This window comes from Toxotes jaculatrix, chromosome 15, assembly GCF_017976425.1.
Source record: "Toxotes jaculatrix isolate fToxJac2 chromosome 15, fToxJac2.pri, whole genome shotgun sequence".
Lineage (NCBI taxonomy): Eukaryota > Metazoa > Chordata > Actinopteri > Toxotidae > Toxotes > Toxotes jaculatrix.
In genome coordinates, this window is record NC_054408.1 from 22,626,150 (window position 1) to 22,643,527 (window position 17,378).

Sequence of the window (17,378 nt, forward strand, 5' to 3'; positions counted from 1 at the left end):
CGGCAGAAGTTAACTTTAACTTGAGACAATACTCAAGAGAGGATGATGTCCTTGATGCAGTAAGAAGTTTAAGTCACAAAGGAGGTTATCCTCACAATGCTGGAGCAGCTCTCCAGTATGTGAGAAACCATGTATTCACTTCCGAATTAGGAAGCAGACTCCTGGAGGGAGTCCCACAGATACTCATATTACTGAGTGGTGGAAGATCTGGCGATGACATAAGAACTCCAGCCAGAATGCTGAAAGAGAGTGGTGTCATCCCAATTGCCATTGGAACAACTGATGCTGACACTCTAGAGCTACAGACAATTTCTAATGAACCCAGTTATGCCCTTTCTATTACTGATTATGAAGAACTTCCTACTGTTACACAGGATGTACTATCATTGTTAAAAGACGCTTCCCACCATATAGCACAAACTACTCCCACAAAGGATGCTGGTAAGATGCAATGTTTTTTACCTCTTCACAAAAAATGTTAGTAAAGAAAGGAAGAGAATGGGGAATAATAGTTGACTGTCATGGTAGCTGCTCACCTGTTATCTGCAGAAAATAATGCATTGCCCTTGTTTCCACATTTTACCTTTGTTGCAGATTCTAAGAAAAATGATGTAGTGTTTCTTATTGACGGATCATACGACTCACAAAATGGCTTTGAAGAGATTCGAAGTTTTATAGAAAAATTTGTTGAAAGTTTAAATCTAGGGGAGAACAGAGACCAAGTGGCTGTAGTTCAGTACAGCCGTGATGCCACAGTCAATTTCTACTTAAATTCATACTCATCCAAGAATGATGTTCTCAGTTCTATTAGAACAATGAGGCATAAGTTGGGACGACCCCTCAACACTGGCAAAGCCCTGGCGTTTGTCAGAGACAATGTCTTTGCTGCTTCAGTTGGAGGCAGACGTGCACAATCAGTCCCTCAGTATCTGTATGTATTTAGTGGAGGGCGATCCGGGGATGATGTCAGAGGACCAGCACAGTCTCTCAAAGAAAACGGAATAAAGACTTTTAGCATTGGGACAAATAATGCTGATACCTTGGAAATGCAAACCATCTCTTTCACGCCAGCACATTATTTTCATGTCACAAACTTTAACAATCTGCAAAGCATACATCCATCAATGGAAGCGACATTGAGGGGCACTCAAGAAACAACAGAATTTCCAACTGTTATTGGTAAGAAGTAAAACAATAATTTGCATTTTAACATTTTAGAGATGCTATGTGGAAATAAAAGTTGTGATTATATACCATGGGTATATTATATCCGTTTCTGTTTACAGCAAAGATGTTGATTTTGTAAAATGTGTGTTTGTATTCATTTCAGACACTCCCACCAATTCAGAATTAGAACTACAGAGTGCTGATATTGTTTTTCTCCTTGATGGATCTGATGAAATGCAAGCAAGTGAAAGACAAATTTTGGATTTTGTCAGAGATTTTGTCAAGCAAATAGAAATTGGTCCAGGCAAAGTACAAGTTGCTTTGATTCAGTACAGCACAGAACCAACGACTGATTTTCTCCTGAACACATACTCACTGAAAGGGAATGTCATGAGTCATTTGAACAATGTAAAACTGAAAGGAGGGTCCACCGTGAACACTGGTGTTGCCCTTGATTTTGTGAAAAACAATGTGTTTACTGCTTCATCTGGAAGCAGAGCCCAGCAGGGAATCCCACAGATACTGATTCTCCTATCTGGGAGAAAGTCAGAAGATGATGTCTTTGGCCCAGTGGACAGACTGAGAAAGGCTGGAATAACCCTTTTTAGTGTTGGGGTTAATAATGCAGATAGAGAGGAGATGGAACAATTAGCACACAGTCCAAGAACAGAGTATTTTATCAAGAAGAAGTCTGACTTTCCTCTTGTGAAAGAGCAGTTGCTCTCAGCCATTGCATCTCAAAAAGGCACTGTCAGCCCTGGTGTAGGTGAGTGAGAATGAGTATTAATTAGCTTGATTTTTATTTTATTTCTAATGAATAATTCATTAACACAATTTGTATGATGGTGGACTTTTCTAGGTTCAAGCTCCAGCATGAAAAGAGATATTGTCTTTCTCATTGATGGATCTGATGATGTCAGGAGTAAATTCTCTGCTTTATGTGAATTTGTTGCCAAAATGGTCAACAGCTTTGACCTGGAACAAGGAAAAGACAAAGTTGCTGTTGTGCAGTATAGCAACAATGCTGAACTGAGTTTCAGTCTGAATACTTACAACACAAGAGATGATGTTCTTAAGCATCTTGCAAGCCTAAAACCGAAAGGCGGGAGGCCACAGTATATTGGAGCAGCACTGCAGTTTGTGAGGAATAATGTATTTGTTTCAAATGCTGGAGGTCGACATCATGAAGGTGCCAAACAGATACTTGTCTTATTGGCTGGTGGAAGATCAAGAGATTCTCCACGCGGCCCAGCAAGTATGCTAAAGGCTGCAGGGGTTGTCACATTTGCAGTTGGATCTAGAATGTCAAATTCAGCTGAGCTGCAAATCATTTCCTCTGACCCAAATAATGTCTACTCAGTCCCTGACTTTGTAAATCTCCCTCGTATTCAACAAAGTTTGATGAATCGTCTTACTCAAGAGGGAGTTAAGGAGGAAACTAAAGGAGGTAAGAATTTATCAACTTTAGCTGCTGATTCTGAACATATTTATGAGGATTGTAACTAACATAAATCTGTGCATCTATCACATCTATTAACATTAACAGAGAGAAGTGATGAAAAAGGAAGAGACATAGTTTTTCTTTTGGATGGATCCGATAATACCAGAAATGAGTTCTCAGCCATTCAAGATTTTCTGTACAAAGTAATAGAAAGATTTGATATTGGACCCAAAAAAGACAGAGTTGCTGTGATCCAGTTCAGCAATTTGGCACTAGCCAATTTCTATTTGAATTCATTCATGAGGAAGGAAGATGTCCTAGCTGCTGTCAGAAGGCTCTCACATAAAGGCGGAAGACCTCTCAAAATGGGTGCAGCTCTAAAATATGTTAAAGACAATGTATTCACAGCTGCCTCAGGGAGTAGATACACAGAGAATGTTCAACAAATTCTTGTTGTTTTAAGTAGTGGATCATCGAGTGACAGCGTGAATTTGCCTGCTGCTTCACTAAAACAAAGCAATGTCACAATATTAAGTATTGGAACAAAAGACTCTGACCACAAGGAAATGGAGACGATATCACATGGCCGACATTACACTTTTTCAGTCTCCAAAATGGTTGAGCTTCCAAATTTCCAAGAGCAAGTTTTTGCTGCTATTACAGAAGAGAATTTCAAAAATGAAATTTCAAAATCAGAAGTGATTGGTAAGAACAATTGCATATATTGTATACTGCATGATCCATTTTATGATCAAGTACACAGGTTTTCCTAATACACGTTCATGAAACCATTTTTTATTTTCAGCTTTATCTTGAGTACACACTAATGTTCATTATTGGATATTATTTATGTTTGTTACACTGATATGCAGAGCAGAGCTGGGCAGTAACAGAATCACCAATACTGTTAGAGAGACCAACTATAATTGATGAAAAAAGAAGGTGGAGAGAAAGGGAAGAGCAGATGTACACAAAAACAGTGGAGAAACAAAGAGTGCATGCTCTGTTTTACAAGACATTGGTATTGGTATTGGTATTGGTAGTGCCTTGACTGAGAAATATCTGTGTCAGAGGAAGAGCAAACATTTCCTTGTCTGACAAATGTGAAGAGGGAGTAATTCACGTGCCATTACACCACAGTTGAACAACAGCAGGCGAGTCAACCATTTTAATGTTGTCAGAGTCAAAGCTGTCAAAAATGAAAAAAGTTAAGTCAATAAATATAATAGGATTTGTACTCTAGTCACATGGGTGAAAGTCCTATGTTTGGTCCACTCATCCAAGCTCACTGGTTGTTGCAGGCAAAATGAATATTACAAAAACAAGAAGTTAAAATTTAAAATAAATAAATAAAAACTTGTGCATACAAACGCAGATGAAATTCAAAGTATGGAAGAATTAAAAATGCCATTTACGGAAACTGGTAAGAAAGTGAACGATTTTTCAATCCAAGATCATGGTTAGACACAAAAAAAAACTGTAATAAAGTGCATATCACAAAGCTCAGGTCAGCCAGTGCCACTTTAAACCACAGTAAACTTGTACGATCTTTCACATAGTGAGTCGTAGACATTGTGGTTAGTAGTTCTGACGTTGACACTGGAAATGTTTGACAAATGATCCTAAAACTGTCATATCTTATGTTTCCCAGTGGAGAAAAAGCCAACCGGAAGGGATTTTGTGTTCTTGTTGGATGGATCTGATGGTACTAGAACTGGATTTCCAGATATGCGAGACTTTGTCCAAAGAGTAGTAGAGACACTCAGTGTGGATGACAACAAAGACCGTGTGTCAGTGGTTCAGTACAGCAGAGATCCAGCTGTCCAGTTCTATCTGAACACATACACAACCAAAAGCGAGATCCTTGACACTGTCAGAGGTTTGAGGCACAAAGGCGGAAGACCACTCAACACTGGAGCAGCTCTCCAGCACTTGAGGGACAATGTCTTCACGGCCTCTGCCGGAAGCAGGCGCCTGGAAGGAGTTCCACAGGTCCTGATATTGCTAAGTGGTGGAAAGTCTTTTGACAGCGTTGATGCGCCAGCCTCTGCTCTCAAGCAGCTGGGCGTCTTGACCTTTGCAATTGGAACCAGGGGCTCTGACAGCAGAGAACTGCAGAAGATATCCCACGAGCCCAGTTATGCTGTTTCTGTGTCTGAATTCACTGACCTTCCCAGTGTTCAACAGCAGCTTCAGTCCTCCGTGGAGGCTGTGGCTACTGCCGTCACCCCAGAATCTCCAACTGTACCTGGTATGTTAACTTGCACGACCCCTGACAGGTGCATTTCACTCAGTTCAGGTCAGCCAGGGCCACTTTGAAAGTAGAGTTGTACCACCCTTCATAGAGTGATTCGAAGACATTGTGGTTAGTTTAGAAGTTCTGACGTTGACCCTGGAAATGTTTGACAAATAATCCTAAAAATGTGTTATATCTTATGTTTCCTAGTGGAGAAAAAGCCAACCGGAAGGGATTTTGTGTTCTTGTTGGATGGATCTGATGGTACTAGAACTGGATTTCCAGATATGCGAGACTTTGTCCAAAGAGTAGTAGAGACACTCAGTGTGGATGACAACAAAGACCGTGTGTCAGTGGTTCAGTACAGCAGAGATCCAGCTGTCCAGTTCTATCTGAACACATACACAACCAAAAGCGAGATCCTTGACACTGTCAGAGGTTTGAGGCACAAAGGCGGAAGACCACTCAACACTGGAGCAGCTCTCCAGCACTTGAGGGACAATGTCTTCACAGCCTCTGCCGGAAGCAGGCGCCTGGAAGGAGTTCCACAGGTCCTGATATTGCTAAGTGGTGGAAAGTCTTTTGACAGCGTTGATGCGCCAGCCTCTGCTCTCAAGCAGCTGGGCGTCTTGACCTTTGCAATTGGAGCCAGGGGCTCTGACAGCAGAGAACTGCAGAAGATATCCCACGAGCCCAGTTACGCTGTTTCTGTGTCTGAATTCACTGACCTTCCCAGTGTCCAACAGCAGCTTCAGTCCTCCATGGAGGCTGTGGCTATTGCCGTCACCCCAGAATCTCCAACTGTACCTGGTATGTTAACTTTCACGACCCCTCGCCTCGAGGGCTACCAGACTTGTTTCACCTACACTGAGGGAAAGAATTTATGTCTGAAAGTTGTTGAGCTGCATGTGTGCCCTTGAAGAGAGATGGTGGTGTGCTCTCCCACTATTTAAAATTGAAGTAAGCAGTGTTAGGTGCTTTCAGGAAAGGAAATTTAAAAAAAGAAAATGAAAGGATCGTCTACCACTTGATAAGGATTAGTTTGCTTTTTGCAAAGGTTTTTATGTGTCGTCTTCTATCTTTTCTCAGTTGACACTGCCAAAAAGGATATCGTATTCCTTCTGGATGGTTCTGATGGCACAAGGAATGGCTTCCCTGCCATGCGTGATTTTGTTGAGAGAGTGGTGGAGAAACTCAATGTGGGAGAAAACAAAGACCGTGTCTCTGTGGTCCAGTACAGCAGAGATGCAGAGGTCCATTTCTATCTGAACACATACAACACAAGAGAGGATGTTAAGGATTCGGTCAGAGGGCTGAGACACAGAGGAGGCAGACCCCTCAACACCGGGGCAGCCCTCCAGTACGTCAGGGACAACGTCTTTACAAACTCCTCGGGGAGTAGGCGCCTGCAGGGCGTTCCACAGATGTTGATCCTGCTAAATGGTGGAAGGTCTTTTGACAATGTAGATATCCCAGCTGCTGCTCTCAAACAGCAGGGCACTGTTGTGATTGGCATTGGAACAAGGAGCTCTGACAGTCGAGAGCTGCAGAAGATATCGTATGACCCTAGTTTTGCTCTGTTAGTGTCTGAGTTCACTGACCTCCCCGGTGTCCAAGAAAGGCTCTCTTCTGTAATGAGCACAGTGCGAGTGAGGCCCACGCCCACAACAACAACAACAACAACAACAGTGACTGGTAAGAAAGTGATTGATTTTTACATTCCAAGATCATGGTAGGTCGCAAATAGAACCGTACCAAAGAGCATCACATTAAGTTCAGGTCAGCCAGTGCCACTTTGAAAGTAGAGTTTTACCACCTTTCATAGTGTGAGTCGTAGACATTGTGGTTAGTTTTGATCGTGTGATTTTGACACGGGAAGTGTTTGACAAATGATCCTAAAACTGTGTCATATCTTATGTTCCCTAGTGGAGAAACAGCCAACCGGAAGGGATTTTGTGTTCTTGTTGGATGGATCTGATGGTACTAGAACTGGATTTCCAGATATGCGAGACTTTGTCCAAAGAGTAGTAGAGACACTCAGTGTGGATGACAACAAAGACCGTGTGTCAGTGGTTCAGTACAGCAGAGATCCAGCTGTCCAGTTCTATCTGAACACATACACAACCAAAAGCGAGATCCTTGACACTGTCAGAGGTTTGAGGCACAAAGGCGGAAGACCACTCAACACTGGAGCAGCTCTCCAGCACTTGAGGGACAATGTCTTCACGGCCTCTGCCGGAAGCAGGCGCCTGGAAGGAGTTCCACAGGTCCTGATATTGCTAAGTGGTGGAAAGTCTTTTGACAGCGTTGATGCGCCAGCCTCTGCTCTCAAGCAGCTGGGCGTCTTGACCTTTGCAATTGGAACCAGGGGCTCTGACAGCAGAGAACTGCAGAAGATATCCCACGAGCCCAGTTATGCTGTTTCTGTGTCTGAATTCACTGACCTTCCCAGTGTCCAACAGCAGCTTCAGTCCTCCGTGGAGGCTGTGGCTACTGCCGTCACCCCAGAATCTCCAACTGTACCTGGTATGTTAACTTGCACGACCCCTGACAGGTGCATTTCACTCAGTTCAGGTCAGCCAGGGCCACTTTGAAAGTAGAGTTGTACCACCCTTCATAGAGTGATTCGAAGACATTGTGGTTAGTTTAGAAGTTCTGACGTTGACCCTGGAAATGTTTGACAAATAATCCTAAAAATGTGTTATATCTTATGTTTCCTAGTGGAGAAAAAGCCAACCGGAAGGGATTTTGTGTTCTTGTTGGATGGATCTGATGGTACTAGAACTGGATTTCCAGATATGCGAGACTTTGTCCAAAGAGTAGTAGAGACACTCAGTGTGGATGACAACAAAGACCGTGTGTCAGTGGTTCAGTACAGCAGAGATCCAGCTGTCCAGTTCTATCTGAACACATACACAACCAAAAGCGAGATCCTTGACACTGTCAGAGCTTTGAGGCACAAAGGCGGAAGACCCCTTTATACTGGAGCAGCTCTCCAGTACTTGAGGGACAATGTCTTCACGGCCTCTGCCGGAAGCAGGCGCCTGGAAGGAGTTCCACAGGTCCTGATATTGCTAAGTGGTGGAAAGTCTTTTGACAGCGTTGATGCGCCAGCCTCTGCTCTCAAACAGCTGGGCGTCTTGACCTTTGCAATTGGAACCCGGGGCTCTGACAGCAGAGAACTGCAGAAGATATCCCACGAGCCCAGTTACGCTGTTTCTGTGTCTGAATTCATTGACCTTCCCAGTGTCCAACAGCAGCTTCAGTCCTCCGTGGAGGCTGTGGCTACTGCCGTCACCCCAGAATCTCCAACTGTACCTGGTATGTTAACTTGCACGACCTCTGACAGGTGCATTTCACTCAGTTCAGGTCAGCCAGTGCCACTTTGAAAGTAGAGTTGTACCACCTTTCATAGATTTAGTCGTAGACATTGTGGTTAGTTTTGATTATCTGACTTTGACACGGGAAGTTTTTTACAAATGATCCTAAAACTGTGTCATATCTTATGTTTCCTAGTGGAGAAAAAGCCAACCGGAAGGGATTTTGTGTTCTTGTTGGATGGATCTGATGGTACTAGAACTGGATTTCCAGATATGCGAGACTTTGTCCAAAGAGTAGTAGAGACACTCAGTGTGGATGACAACAAAGACCGTGTGTCAGTGCTTCAGTACAGCAGAGATCCAGCTGTCCAGTTCTATCTGAACACATACACAACCAAAAGCGAGATCCTTGACACTGTCAGAGGTTTGAGGCACAAAGGCGGAAGACCACTCAACACTGGAGCAGCTCTCCAGCACTTGAGGGACAATGTCTTCACGGCCTCTGCCGGAAGCAGGCGCCTGGAAGGAGTTCCACAGGTCCTGATATTGCTAAGTGGTGGAAAGTCTTTTGACAGCGTTGATGCGCCAGCCTCTGCTCTCAAGCAGCTGGGCGTCTTGACCTTTGCAATTGGAACCAGGGGCTCTGACAGCAGAGAACTGCAGAAGATATCCCACGAGCCCAGTTATGTTGTTTCTGTGTCTGAATTCACTGACCTTCCCAGTGTCCAACAGCAGCTTCAGTCCTCTGTGGAGGCTGTGGCTATTGCCGTCACCCCAGAATCTCCAACTGTACCTGGTATGTTAACTTGCACGACCTCTGACAGGTGCATTTCATTCAGTTCAGGTCAGCCAGTGCCACTTTGAAAGTAGAGTTGTACCACCTTTCATAGATTTAGTCGTAGACATTGTGGTTAGTTTTGATCATCTGACTTTGACACGGGAAGTGTTTTACAAATGATCCTAAAACTGTGTCATATCTTATGTTTCCTAGTGGAGAAAAAGCCAACCGGAAGAGATTTTGTGTTCTTGTTGGATGGATCTGATGGTACTAGAGCTGGATTTCCAGATATGCGAGACTTTGTCCAAAGAGTAGTAGAGACACTCAGTGTGGATGACAACAAAGACCGTGTGTCAGTGGTTCAGTACAGCAGAGATCCAGCTGTCCAGTTCTATCTGAACACATACACAACTGAAAGCGAGATCCTTGACACTGTCAGAGGTTTGAGGCACAAAGGCGGAAGACCACTCAACACTGGAGCAGCTCTCCAGCACTTGAGGGACAATGTCTTCACGGCCTCTGCCGGAAGCAGGCGCCTGGAAGGAGTTCCACAGGTCCTGATATTGCTAAGTGGTGGAAAGTCTTTTGACAGCGTTGATGCGCCAGCCTCTGCTCTCAAGCAGCTGGGCGTCTTGACCTTTGCAATTGGAACCAGGGGCTCTGACAGCAGAGAACTGCAGAAGATATCCCACGAGCCCAGTTACGCTGTTTCTGTGTCTGAATTCACTGACCTTCCCAGTGTCCAACAGCAGCTTCAGTCCTCCGTGGAGGCTGTGGCTATTGCCGTCACCCCAGAATCTCCAACTGTACCTGGTATGTTAACTTTCACGACCTCTGACAGGTGCATTTCACTCAGTTCAGGTCAGCCAGGGCCACTTTGAAAGTAGAGTTGTACCACCTTTCATAGATTTAGTTGTAGACATTGTGGTTAGTTTTGATCATCTGACTTTGACACGGGAAGTGTTTGACAAATGATCCTAAAACTGTGTCATATCTTATGTTTCCTAGTGGAGAAAAAGCCAACCGGAAGGGATTTTGTGTTCTTGTTGGATGGATCTGATGGTACTAGAGCTGGATTTCCAGATATGCGAGACTTTGTCCAAAGAGTAGTAGAGACACTCAGTGTGGATGACAACAAAGACCGTGTGTCAGTGGTTCAGTACAGCAGAGATCCAGCTGTTCAGTTCTATCTGAACACATACACAACCAAAAGCGAGATCCTTGACACTGTCAGAGGTTTGAGGCACAAAGGCGGAAGACCACTCAACACTGGAGCAGCTCTCCAGCACTTGAGGGACAATGTCTTCACGGCCTCTGCCGGAAGCAGGCGCCTGGAAGGAGTTCCACAGGTCCTGATATTGCTAAGTGGTGGAAAGTCTTTTGACAGCGTTGATGCGCCAGCCTCTGCTCTCAAGCAGCTGGGCGTCTTGACCTTTGCAATTGGAACCAGGGGCTCTGACAGCAGAGAACTGCAGAAGATATCCCACGAGCCCAGTTACGCTGTTTCTGTGTCTGAATTCACTGACCTTCCCAGTGTGCAACAGCAGCTTCAGTCCTCCGTGGAGGCTGTGGCTATTGCCGTCACCCCAGAATCTCCAACTGTACCTGGTATGTTAACTTTCACGACCCCTCGCCTCGAGGGCTACCAGACTTGTTTCACCTACACTGAGGGAAAGAATTTATGTCTGAAAGTTGTTGAGCTGCATGTGTGCCCTTGAAGAGAGATGGTGGTGTGCTCTCCCACTATTTAAAATTGAAGTAAGCAGTGTTAGGTGCTTTCAGGAAAGGAAATTTAAAAAAAGAAAATGAAAGGATCGTCTATCACTTGATAAGGATTAGTTCACAAGTGTGCTTTTTGCAAAGGTTTTTATGTGTCGTCTTCTATCTTTTCTCAGTTGACACTGCCAAAAAGGATATCGTATTCCTTCTGGATGGTTCTGATGGCACAAGGAATGGCTTCCCTGCCATGCGTGATTTTGTTGAGAGAGTGGTGGAGAAACTCAATGTGGGAGAAAACAAAGACCGTGTCTCTGTGGTCCAGTACAGCAGAGATGCAGAGGTCCATTTCTATCTGAACACATACAACACAAGAGAGGATGTTAAGGATTCGGTCAGAGGGCTGAGACACAGAGGAGGCAGACCCCTCAACACCGGGGCAGCCCTCCAGTACGTCAGGGACAACGTCTTTACAAACTCCTCGGGGAGTAGGCGCCTGCAGGGCGTTCCACAGATGTTGATCCTGCTAAATGGTGGAAGGTCTTTTGACAATGTAGATACCCCAGCTGCTGCTCTCAAACAGCAGGGCACTATTGTGATTGGCATTGGAACAAGGAGCTCTGACAGTCGAGAGCTGCAGAAGATATCGTATGACCCTAGTTTTGCTCTGTTAGTGTCTGAGTTCACTGACCTCCCCGGTGTCCAAGAAAGGCTCTCTTCTGTAATGAGCACAGTGCGAGTGAGGCCCACGCCCACAACAACAACAACAACAACAACAACAACAACAGTGACTGGTAAGAAAGTGATTGATTTTTACATTCCAAGATCATGGTAGGTCGCAAATAGAACCGTACCAAAGAGCATCACATTAAGTTCAGGTCAGCCAGTGCCACTTTGAAAGTAGAGTTTTACCACCTTTCATAGTGTGAGTCGTAGACATTGTGGTTAGTTTTGATCGTGTGATTTTGACACGGGAAGTGTTTGACAAATGATCCTAAAACTGTGTCATATCTTATGTTCCCTAGTGGAGAAACAGCCAACTGGAAGGGATTTTGTGTTCTTGTTGGATGGATCTGATGGTACTAGAGTGGGATTCCCAGCTATGCGAGACTTTGTCCAAAGAGTAGTAGAAACACTCAGTGTGGATGACAACAAAGACCGTGTGTCAGTGGTTCAGTACAGCAGAGATCCAGCTGTCCAGTTCTATCTGAACACATACACAACCAAAAGCGAGATCCTTGACACTGTCAGAGGTTTGAGGCACAAAGGCGGAAGACCCCTCTATACTGGAGCAGCTCTCCAGCACTTGAGGGACAATGTCTTCACGGCCTCTGCCGGAAGCAGGCGCCTGGAAGGAGTTCCACAGGTCCTGATATTGCTAAGTGGTGGAAAGTCTTTTGACAGCGTTGATGCGCCAGCCTCTGCTCTCAAACAGCTGGGCGTCTTGACCTTTGCAATTGGAACCCGGGGCTCTGACAGCAGAGAACTGCAGAAGATATCCCACGAGCCCAGTTACGCTGTTTCTGTGTCTGAATTCACTGACCTTCCCAGTGTCCAACAGCAGCTTCAGTCCTCTGTGGAGGCTGTGGCTATTGCCGTCACCCCAGAATCTCCAACTGTACCTGGTATGTTAACTTTCACGACCCCTCGCCTCGAGGGCTACCAGACTTGTTTCACCTACACTGAGGAGTAGAGTTGTACCACCTTTCATAGATTTAGTTGTAGACATTGTGGTTAGTTTTGATTATCTGACTTTGACCCTGGATATGTTTGACAAATAATCCTAAAAATGTGTTATATCTTATGTTTCCTAGTGGAGAAAAAGCCAACCGGAAGGGATTTTGTGTTCTTGTTGGATGGATCTGATGGTACTAGAACTGGATTTCCAGATATGCGAGACTTTGTCCAAAGAGTAGTAGAGACACTCAGTGTGGATGACAACAAAGACCGTGTGTCAGTGGTTCAGTACAGCAGAGATCCAGCTGTCCAGTTCTATCTGAACACATACACAACCAAAAGCGAGATCCTTGACACTGTCAGAGCTTTGAGGCACAAAGGCGGAAGACCCCTCTATACTGGAGCAGCTCTCCAGTACTTGAGGGACAATGTCTTCACGGCCTCTGCCGGAAGCAGGCGCCTGGAAGGAGTTCCACAGGTCCTGATATTGCTAAGTGGTGGAAAGTCTTTTGACAGCGTTGATGCGCCAGCCTCTGCTCTCAAGCAGCTGGGCGTCTTGACCTTTGCAATTGGAACCAGGGGCTCTGACAGCAGAGAACTGCAGAAGATATCCCACGAGCCCAGTTACGTTGTTTCTGTGTCTGAATTCACTGACCTTCCCAGTGTCCAACAGCAGCTTCAGTCCTCCGTGGACGCTGTGGCTACTGCCGTCACCCCAGAATCTCCAACTGTACCTGGTATGTTAACTTGCACGACCTCTGACAGGTGCATTTCACTCAGTTCAGGTCAGCCAGTACCACTTTGAAAGTAGAGTTTTACCACCTTTCATAGTGTGAGTCGTAGACATTGTGGTTAGTTTTGATCGTCTGATTTTGACACGGGAAGTGTTTGACAAATGATCCTAAAACTGTGTCATATCTTATGTTCTCTAGTGGAGAAACAGCCAACTGGAAGGGATTTTGTGTTCTTGTTGGATGGATCTGATGGTACTAGAGTGGGATTCCCAGCTATGCGAGACTTTGTCCAAAGAGTAGTAGAAACACTCAGTGTGGATGACAACAAAGACCGTGTGTCAGTGGTTCAGTACAGCAGAGATCCAGCTGTCCAGTTCTATCTGAACACATACACAACCAAAAGCGAGATCCTTGACACTGTCAGAGGTTTGAGGCACAAAGGCGGAAGACCACTCAACACTGGAGCAGCTCTCCAGCACTTGAGGGACAATGTCTTCACGGCCTCTGCCGGAAGCAGGCGCCTGGAAGGAGTTCCACAGGTCCTGATATTGCTAAGTGGTGGAAAGTCTTTTGACAGCGTTGATGCGCCAGCCTCTGCTCTCAAACAGCTGGGCGTCTTGACCTTTGCAATTGGAACCCGGGGCTCTGACAGCAGAGAACTGCAGAAGATATCCCACGAGCCCAGTTACGCTGTTTCTGTGTCTGAATTCACTGACCTTCCCAGTGTCCAACAGCAGCTTCAGTCCTCTGTGGAGGCTGTGGCTATTGCCGTCACCCCAGAATCTCCAACTGTACCTGGTATGTTAACTTTCACGACCCCTCGCCTCGAGGGCTACCAGACTTGTTTCACCTACACTGAGGAGTAGAGTTGTACCACCTTTCATAGATTTAGTTGTAGACATTGTGGTTAGTTTTGATTATCTGACTTTGACCCTGGATATGTTTGACAAATAATCCTAAAAATGTGTTATATCTTATGTTTCCTAGTGGAGAAAAAGCCAACCGGAAGGGATTTTGTGTTCTTGTTGGATGGATCTGATGGTACTAGAACTGGATTTCCAGATATGCGAGACTTTGTCCAAAGAGTAGTAGAGACACTCAGTGTGGATGACAACAAAGACCGTGTGTCAGTGGTTCAGTACAGCAGAGATCCAGCTGTCCAGTTCTATCTGAACACATACACAACCAAAAGCGAGATCCTTGACACTGTCAGAGCTTTGAGGCACAAAGGCGGAAGACCCCTCTATACTGGAGCAGCTCTCCAGTACTTGAGGGACAATGTCTTCACGGCCTCTGCCGGAAGCAGGCGCCTGGAAGGAGTTCCACAGGTCCTGATATTGCTAAGTGGTGGAAAGTCTTTTGACAGCGTTGATGCGCCAGCCTCTGCTCTCAAGCAGCTGGGCGTCTTGACCTTTGCAATTGGAACCAGGGGCTCTGACAACAGAGAACTGCAGAAGATATCCCACGAGCCCAGTTACGTTGTTTCTGTGTCTGAATTCACTGACCTTCCCAGTGTCCAACAGCAGCTTCAGTCCTCCGTGGAGGCTGTGGCTACTGCCGTCACCCCAGAATCTCCAACTGTACCTGGTATGTTAACTTGCACGACCCCTGACAGGTGCATTTCACTCAGTTCAGGTCAGCCAGGGCCACTTTGAAAGTAGAGTTGTACCACCTTTCATAGATTTAGTTGTAGACATTGTGGTTAGTTTTGATCATCTGACTTTGACACGGGAAGTGTTTGACAAATGATCCTAAAACTGTGTCATATCTTATGTTTCCTAGTGGAGAAAAAGCCAACCGGAAGGGATTTTGTGTTCTTGTTGGATGGATCTGATGGTACTAGAGCTGGATTTCCAGATATGCGAGACTTTGTCCAAAGAGTAGTAGAGACACTCAGTGTGGATGACAACAAAGACCGTGTGTCAGTGGTTCAGTACAGCAGAGATCCAGCTGTTCAGTTCTATCTGAACACATACACAACCAAAAGCGAGATCCTTGACACTGTCAGAGGTTTGAGGCACAAAGGCGGAAGACCACTCAACACTGGAGCAGCTCTCCAGCACTTGAGGGACAATGTCTTCACGGCCTCTGCCGGAAGCAGGCGCCTGGAAGGAGTTCCACAGGTCCTGATATTGCTAAGTGGTGGAAAGTCTTTTGACAGCGTTGATGCGCCAGCCTCTGCTCTCAAGCAGCTGGGCGTCTTGACCTTTGCAATTGGAACCAGGGGCTCTGACAGCAGAGAACTGCAGAAGATATCCCACGAGCCCAGTTACGCTGTTTCTGTGTCTGAATTCACTGACCTTCCCAGTGTGCAACAGCAGCTTCAGTCCTCCGTGGAGGCTGTGGCTATTGCCGTCACCCCAGAATCTCCAACTGTACCTGGTATGTTAACTTTCACGACCCCTCGCCTCGAGGGCTACCAGACTTGTTTCACCTACACTGAGGGAAAGAATTTATGTCTGAAAGTTGTTGAGCTGCATGTGTGCCCTTGAAGAGAGATGGTGGTGTGCTCTCCCACTATTTAAAATTGAAGTAAGCAGTGTTAGGTGCTTTCAGGAAAGGAAATTTAAAAAAAGAAAATGAAAGGATCGTCTACCACTTGATAAGGATTAGTTCACAAGTGTGCTTTTTGCAAAGGTTTTTATGTGTCGTCTTCTATCTTTTCTCAGTTGACACTGCCAAAAAGGATATCGTATTCCTTCTGGATGGTTCTGATGGCACAAGGAATGGCTTCCCTGCCATGCGTGATTTTGTTGAGAGAGTGGTGGAGAAACTCAATGTGGGAGAAAACAAAGACCGTGTCTCTGTGGTCCAGTACAGCAGAGATGCAGAGGTCCATTTCTATCTGAACACATACAACACAAGAGAGGATGTTAAGGATTCGGTCAGAGGGCTGAGACACAGAGGAGGCAGACCCCTCAACACCGGGGCAGCCCTCCAGTACGTCAGGGACAACGTCTTTACAAACTCCTCGGGGAGTAGGCGCCTGCAGGGCGTTCCACAGATGTTGATCCTGCTAAATGGTGGAAGGTCTTTTGACAATGTAGATACCCCAGCTGCTGCTCTCAAACAGCAGGGCACTATTGTGATTGGCATTGGAACAAGGAGCTCTGACAGTCGAGAGCTGCAGAAGATATCGTATGACCCTAGTTTTGCTCTGTTAGTGTCTGAGTTCACTGACCTCCCCGGTGTCCAAGAAAGGCTCTCTTCTGTAATGAGCACAGTGCGAGTGAGGCCCATGCCCACAACAACAACAACAACAACAACAACAGTGACTGGTAAGAAAGTGATTGATTTTTACATTCCAAGATCATGGTAGGTCGCAAATAGAACCGTACCAAAGAGCATCACATTAAGTTCAGGTCAGCCAGTGCCACTTTGAAAGTAGAGTTTTACCACCTTTCATAGTGTGAGTCGTAGACATTGTGGTTAGTTTTGATCGTGTGATTTTGACACGGGAAGTGTTTGACAAATGATCCTAAAACTGTGTCATATCTTATGTTCCCTAGTGGAGAAACAGCCAACTGGAAGGGATTTTGTGTTCTTGTTGGATGGATCTGATGGTACTAGAGTGGGATTCCCAGCTATGCGAGACTTTGTCCAAAGAGTAGTAGAAACACTCAGTGTGGATGACAACAAAGACCGTGTGTCAGTGGTTCAGTACAGCAGAGATCCAGCTGTCCAGTTCTATCTGAACACATACACAACCAAAAGCGAGATCCTTGACACTGTCAGAGGTTTGAGGCACAAAGGCGGAAGACCCCTCTATACTGGAGCAGCTCTCCAGTACTTGAGGGACAATGTCTTCACGGCCTCTGCCGGAAGCAGGCGCCTGGAAGGAGTTCCACAGGTCCTGATATTGCTAAGTGGTGGAAAGTCTTTTGACAGCGTTGATGCGCCAGCCTCTGCTCTCAAACAGCTGGGCGTCTTGACCTTTGCAATTGGAACCCGGGGCTCTGACAGCAGAGAACTGCAGAAGATATCCCACGAGCCCAGTTACGCTGTTTCTGTGTCTGAATTCATTGACCTTCCCAGTGTCCAACAGCAGCTTCAGTCCTCCGTGGAGGCTGTGGCTACTGCCGTCACCCCAGAATCTCCAACTGTACCTGGTATGTTAACTTGCACGACCTCTGACAGGTGCATTTCACTCGGTTCAGGTCAGCCAGTACCACTTTGAAAGTAGAGTTGTACCACCTTTCATAGATTTAGTCGTAGACATTGTGGTTAGTTTTGATTATCTGATGTTGACCCTGGAAATGTTTGACAAATAATCCTAAAAATGTGTTATATCTTATGTTTCCTAGTGGAG

At 45.6% G+C, this 17,378-nt stretch overlaps 1 protein-coding gene across 1 annotated transcript; it reads left to right on the top strand.

Annotated features, from left to right (window-relative positions):
* Positions 1-15,398: 15,398 nt before the first annotated feature.
* LOC121193929 (collagen alpha-3(VI) chain-like) lies at positions 15,399-16,302 on the top strand. The gene is made up of 3 exons (XM_041056359.1): positions 15,399-15,451; positions 15,739-16,259; positions 16,294-16,302. Exons 2-3 carry the CDS (start codon positions 15,810-15,812, stop codon positions 16,300-16,302), a joined length of 459 nt encoding a protein of 152 aa, XP_040912293.1. The 5' UTR covers positions 15,399-15,451; positions 15,739-15,809.
* The last annotated feature ends 1,076 nt before the right edge of the window (positions 16,303-17,378 follow it).

Bases quoted from the DNA above. Each gene is read 5' to 3' on its own strand.
- LOC121193929 (XM_041056359.1), top strand. From the start codon at position 15,810: ATGCGTGATTTTGTTGAGAGAGTGGTGGAGAAACTCAATGTGGGAGAA.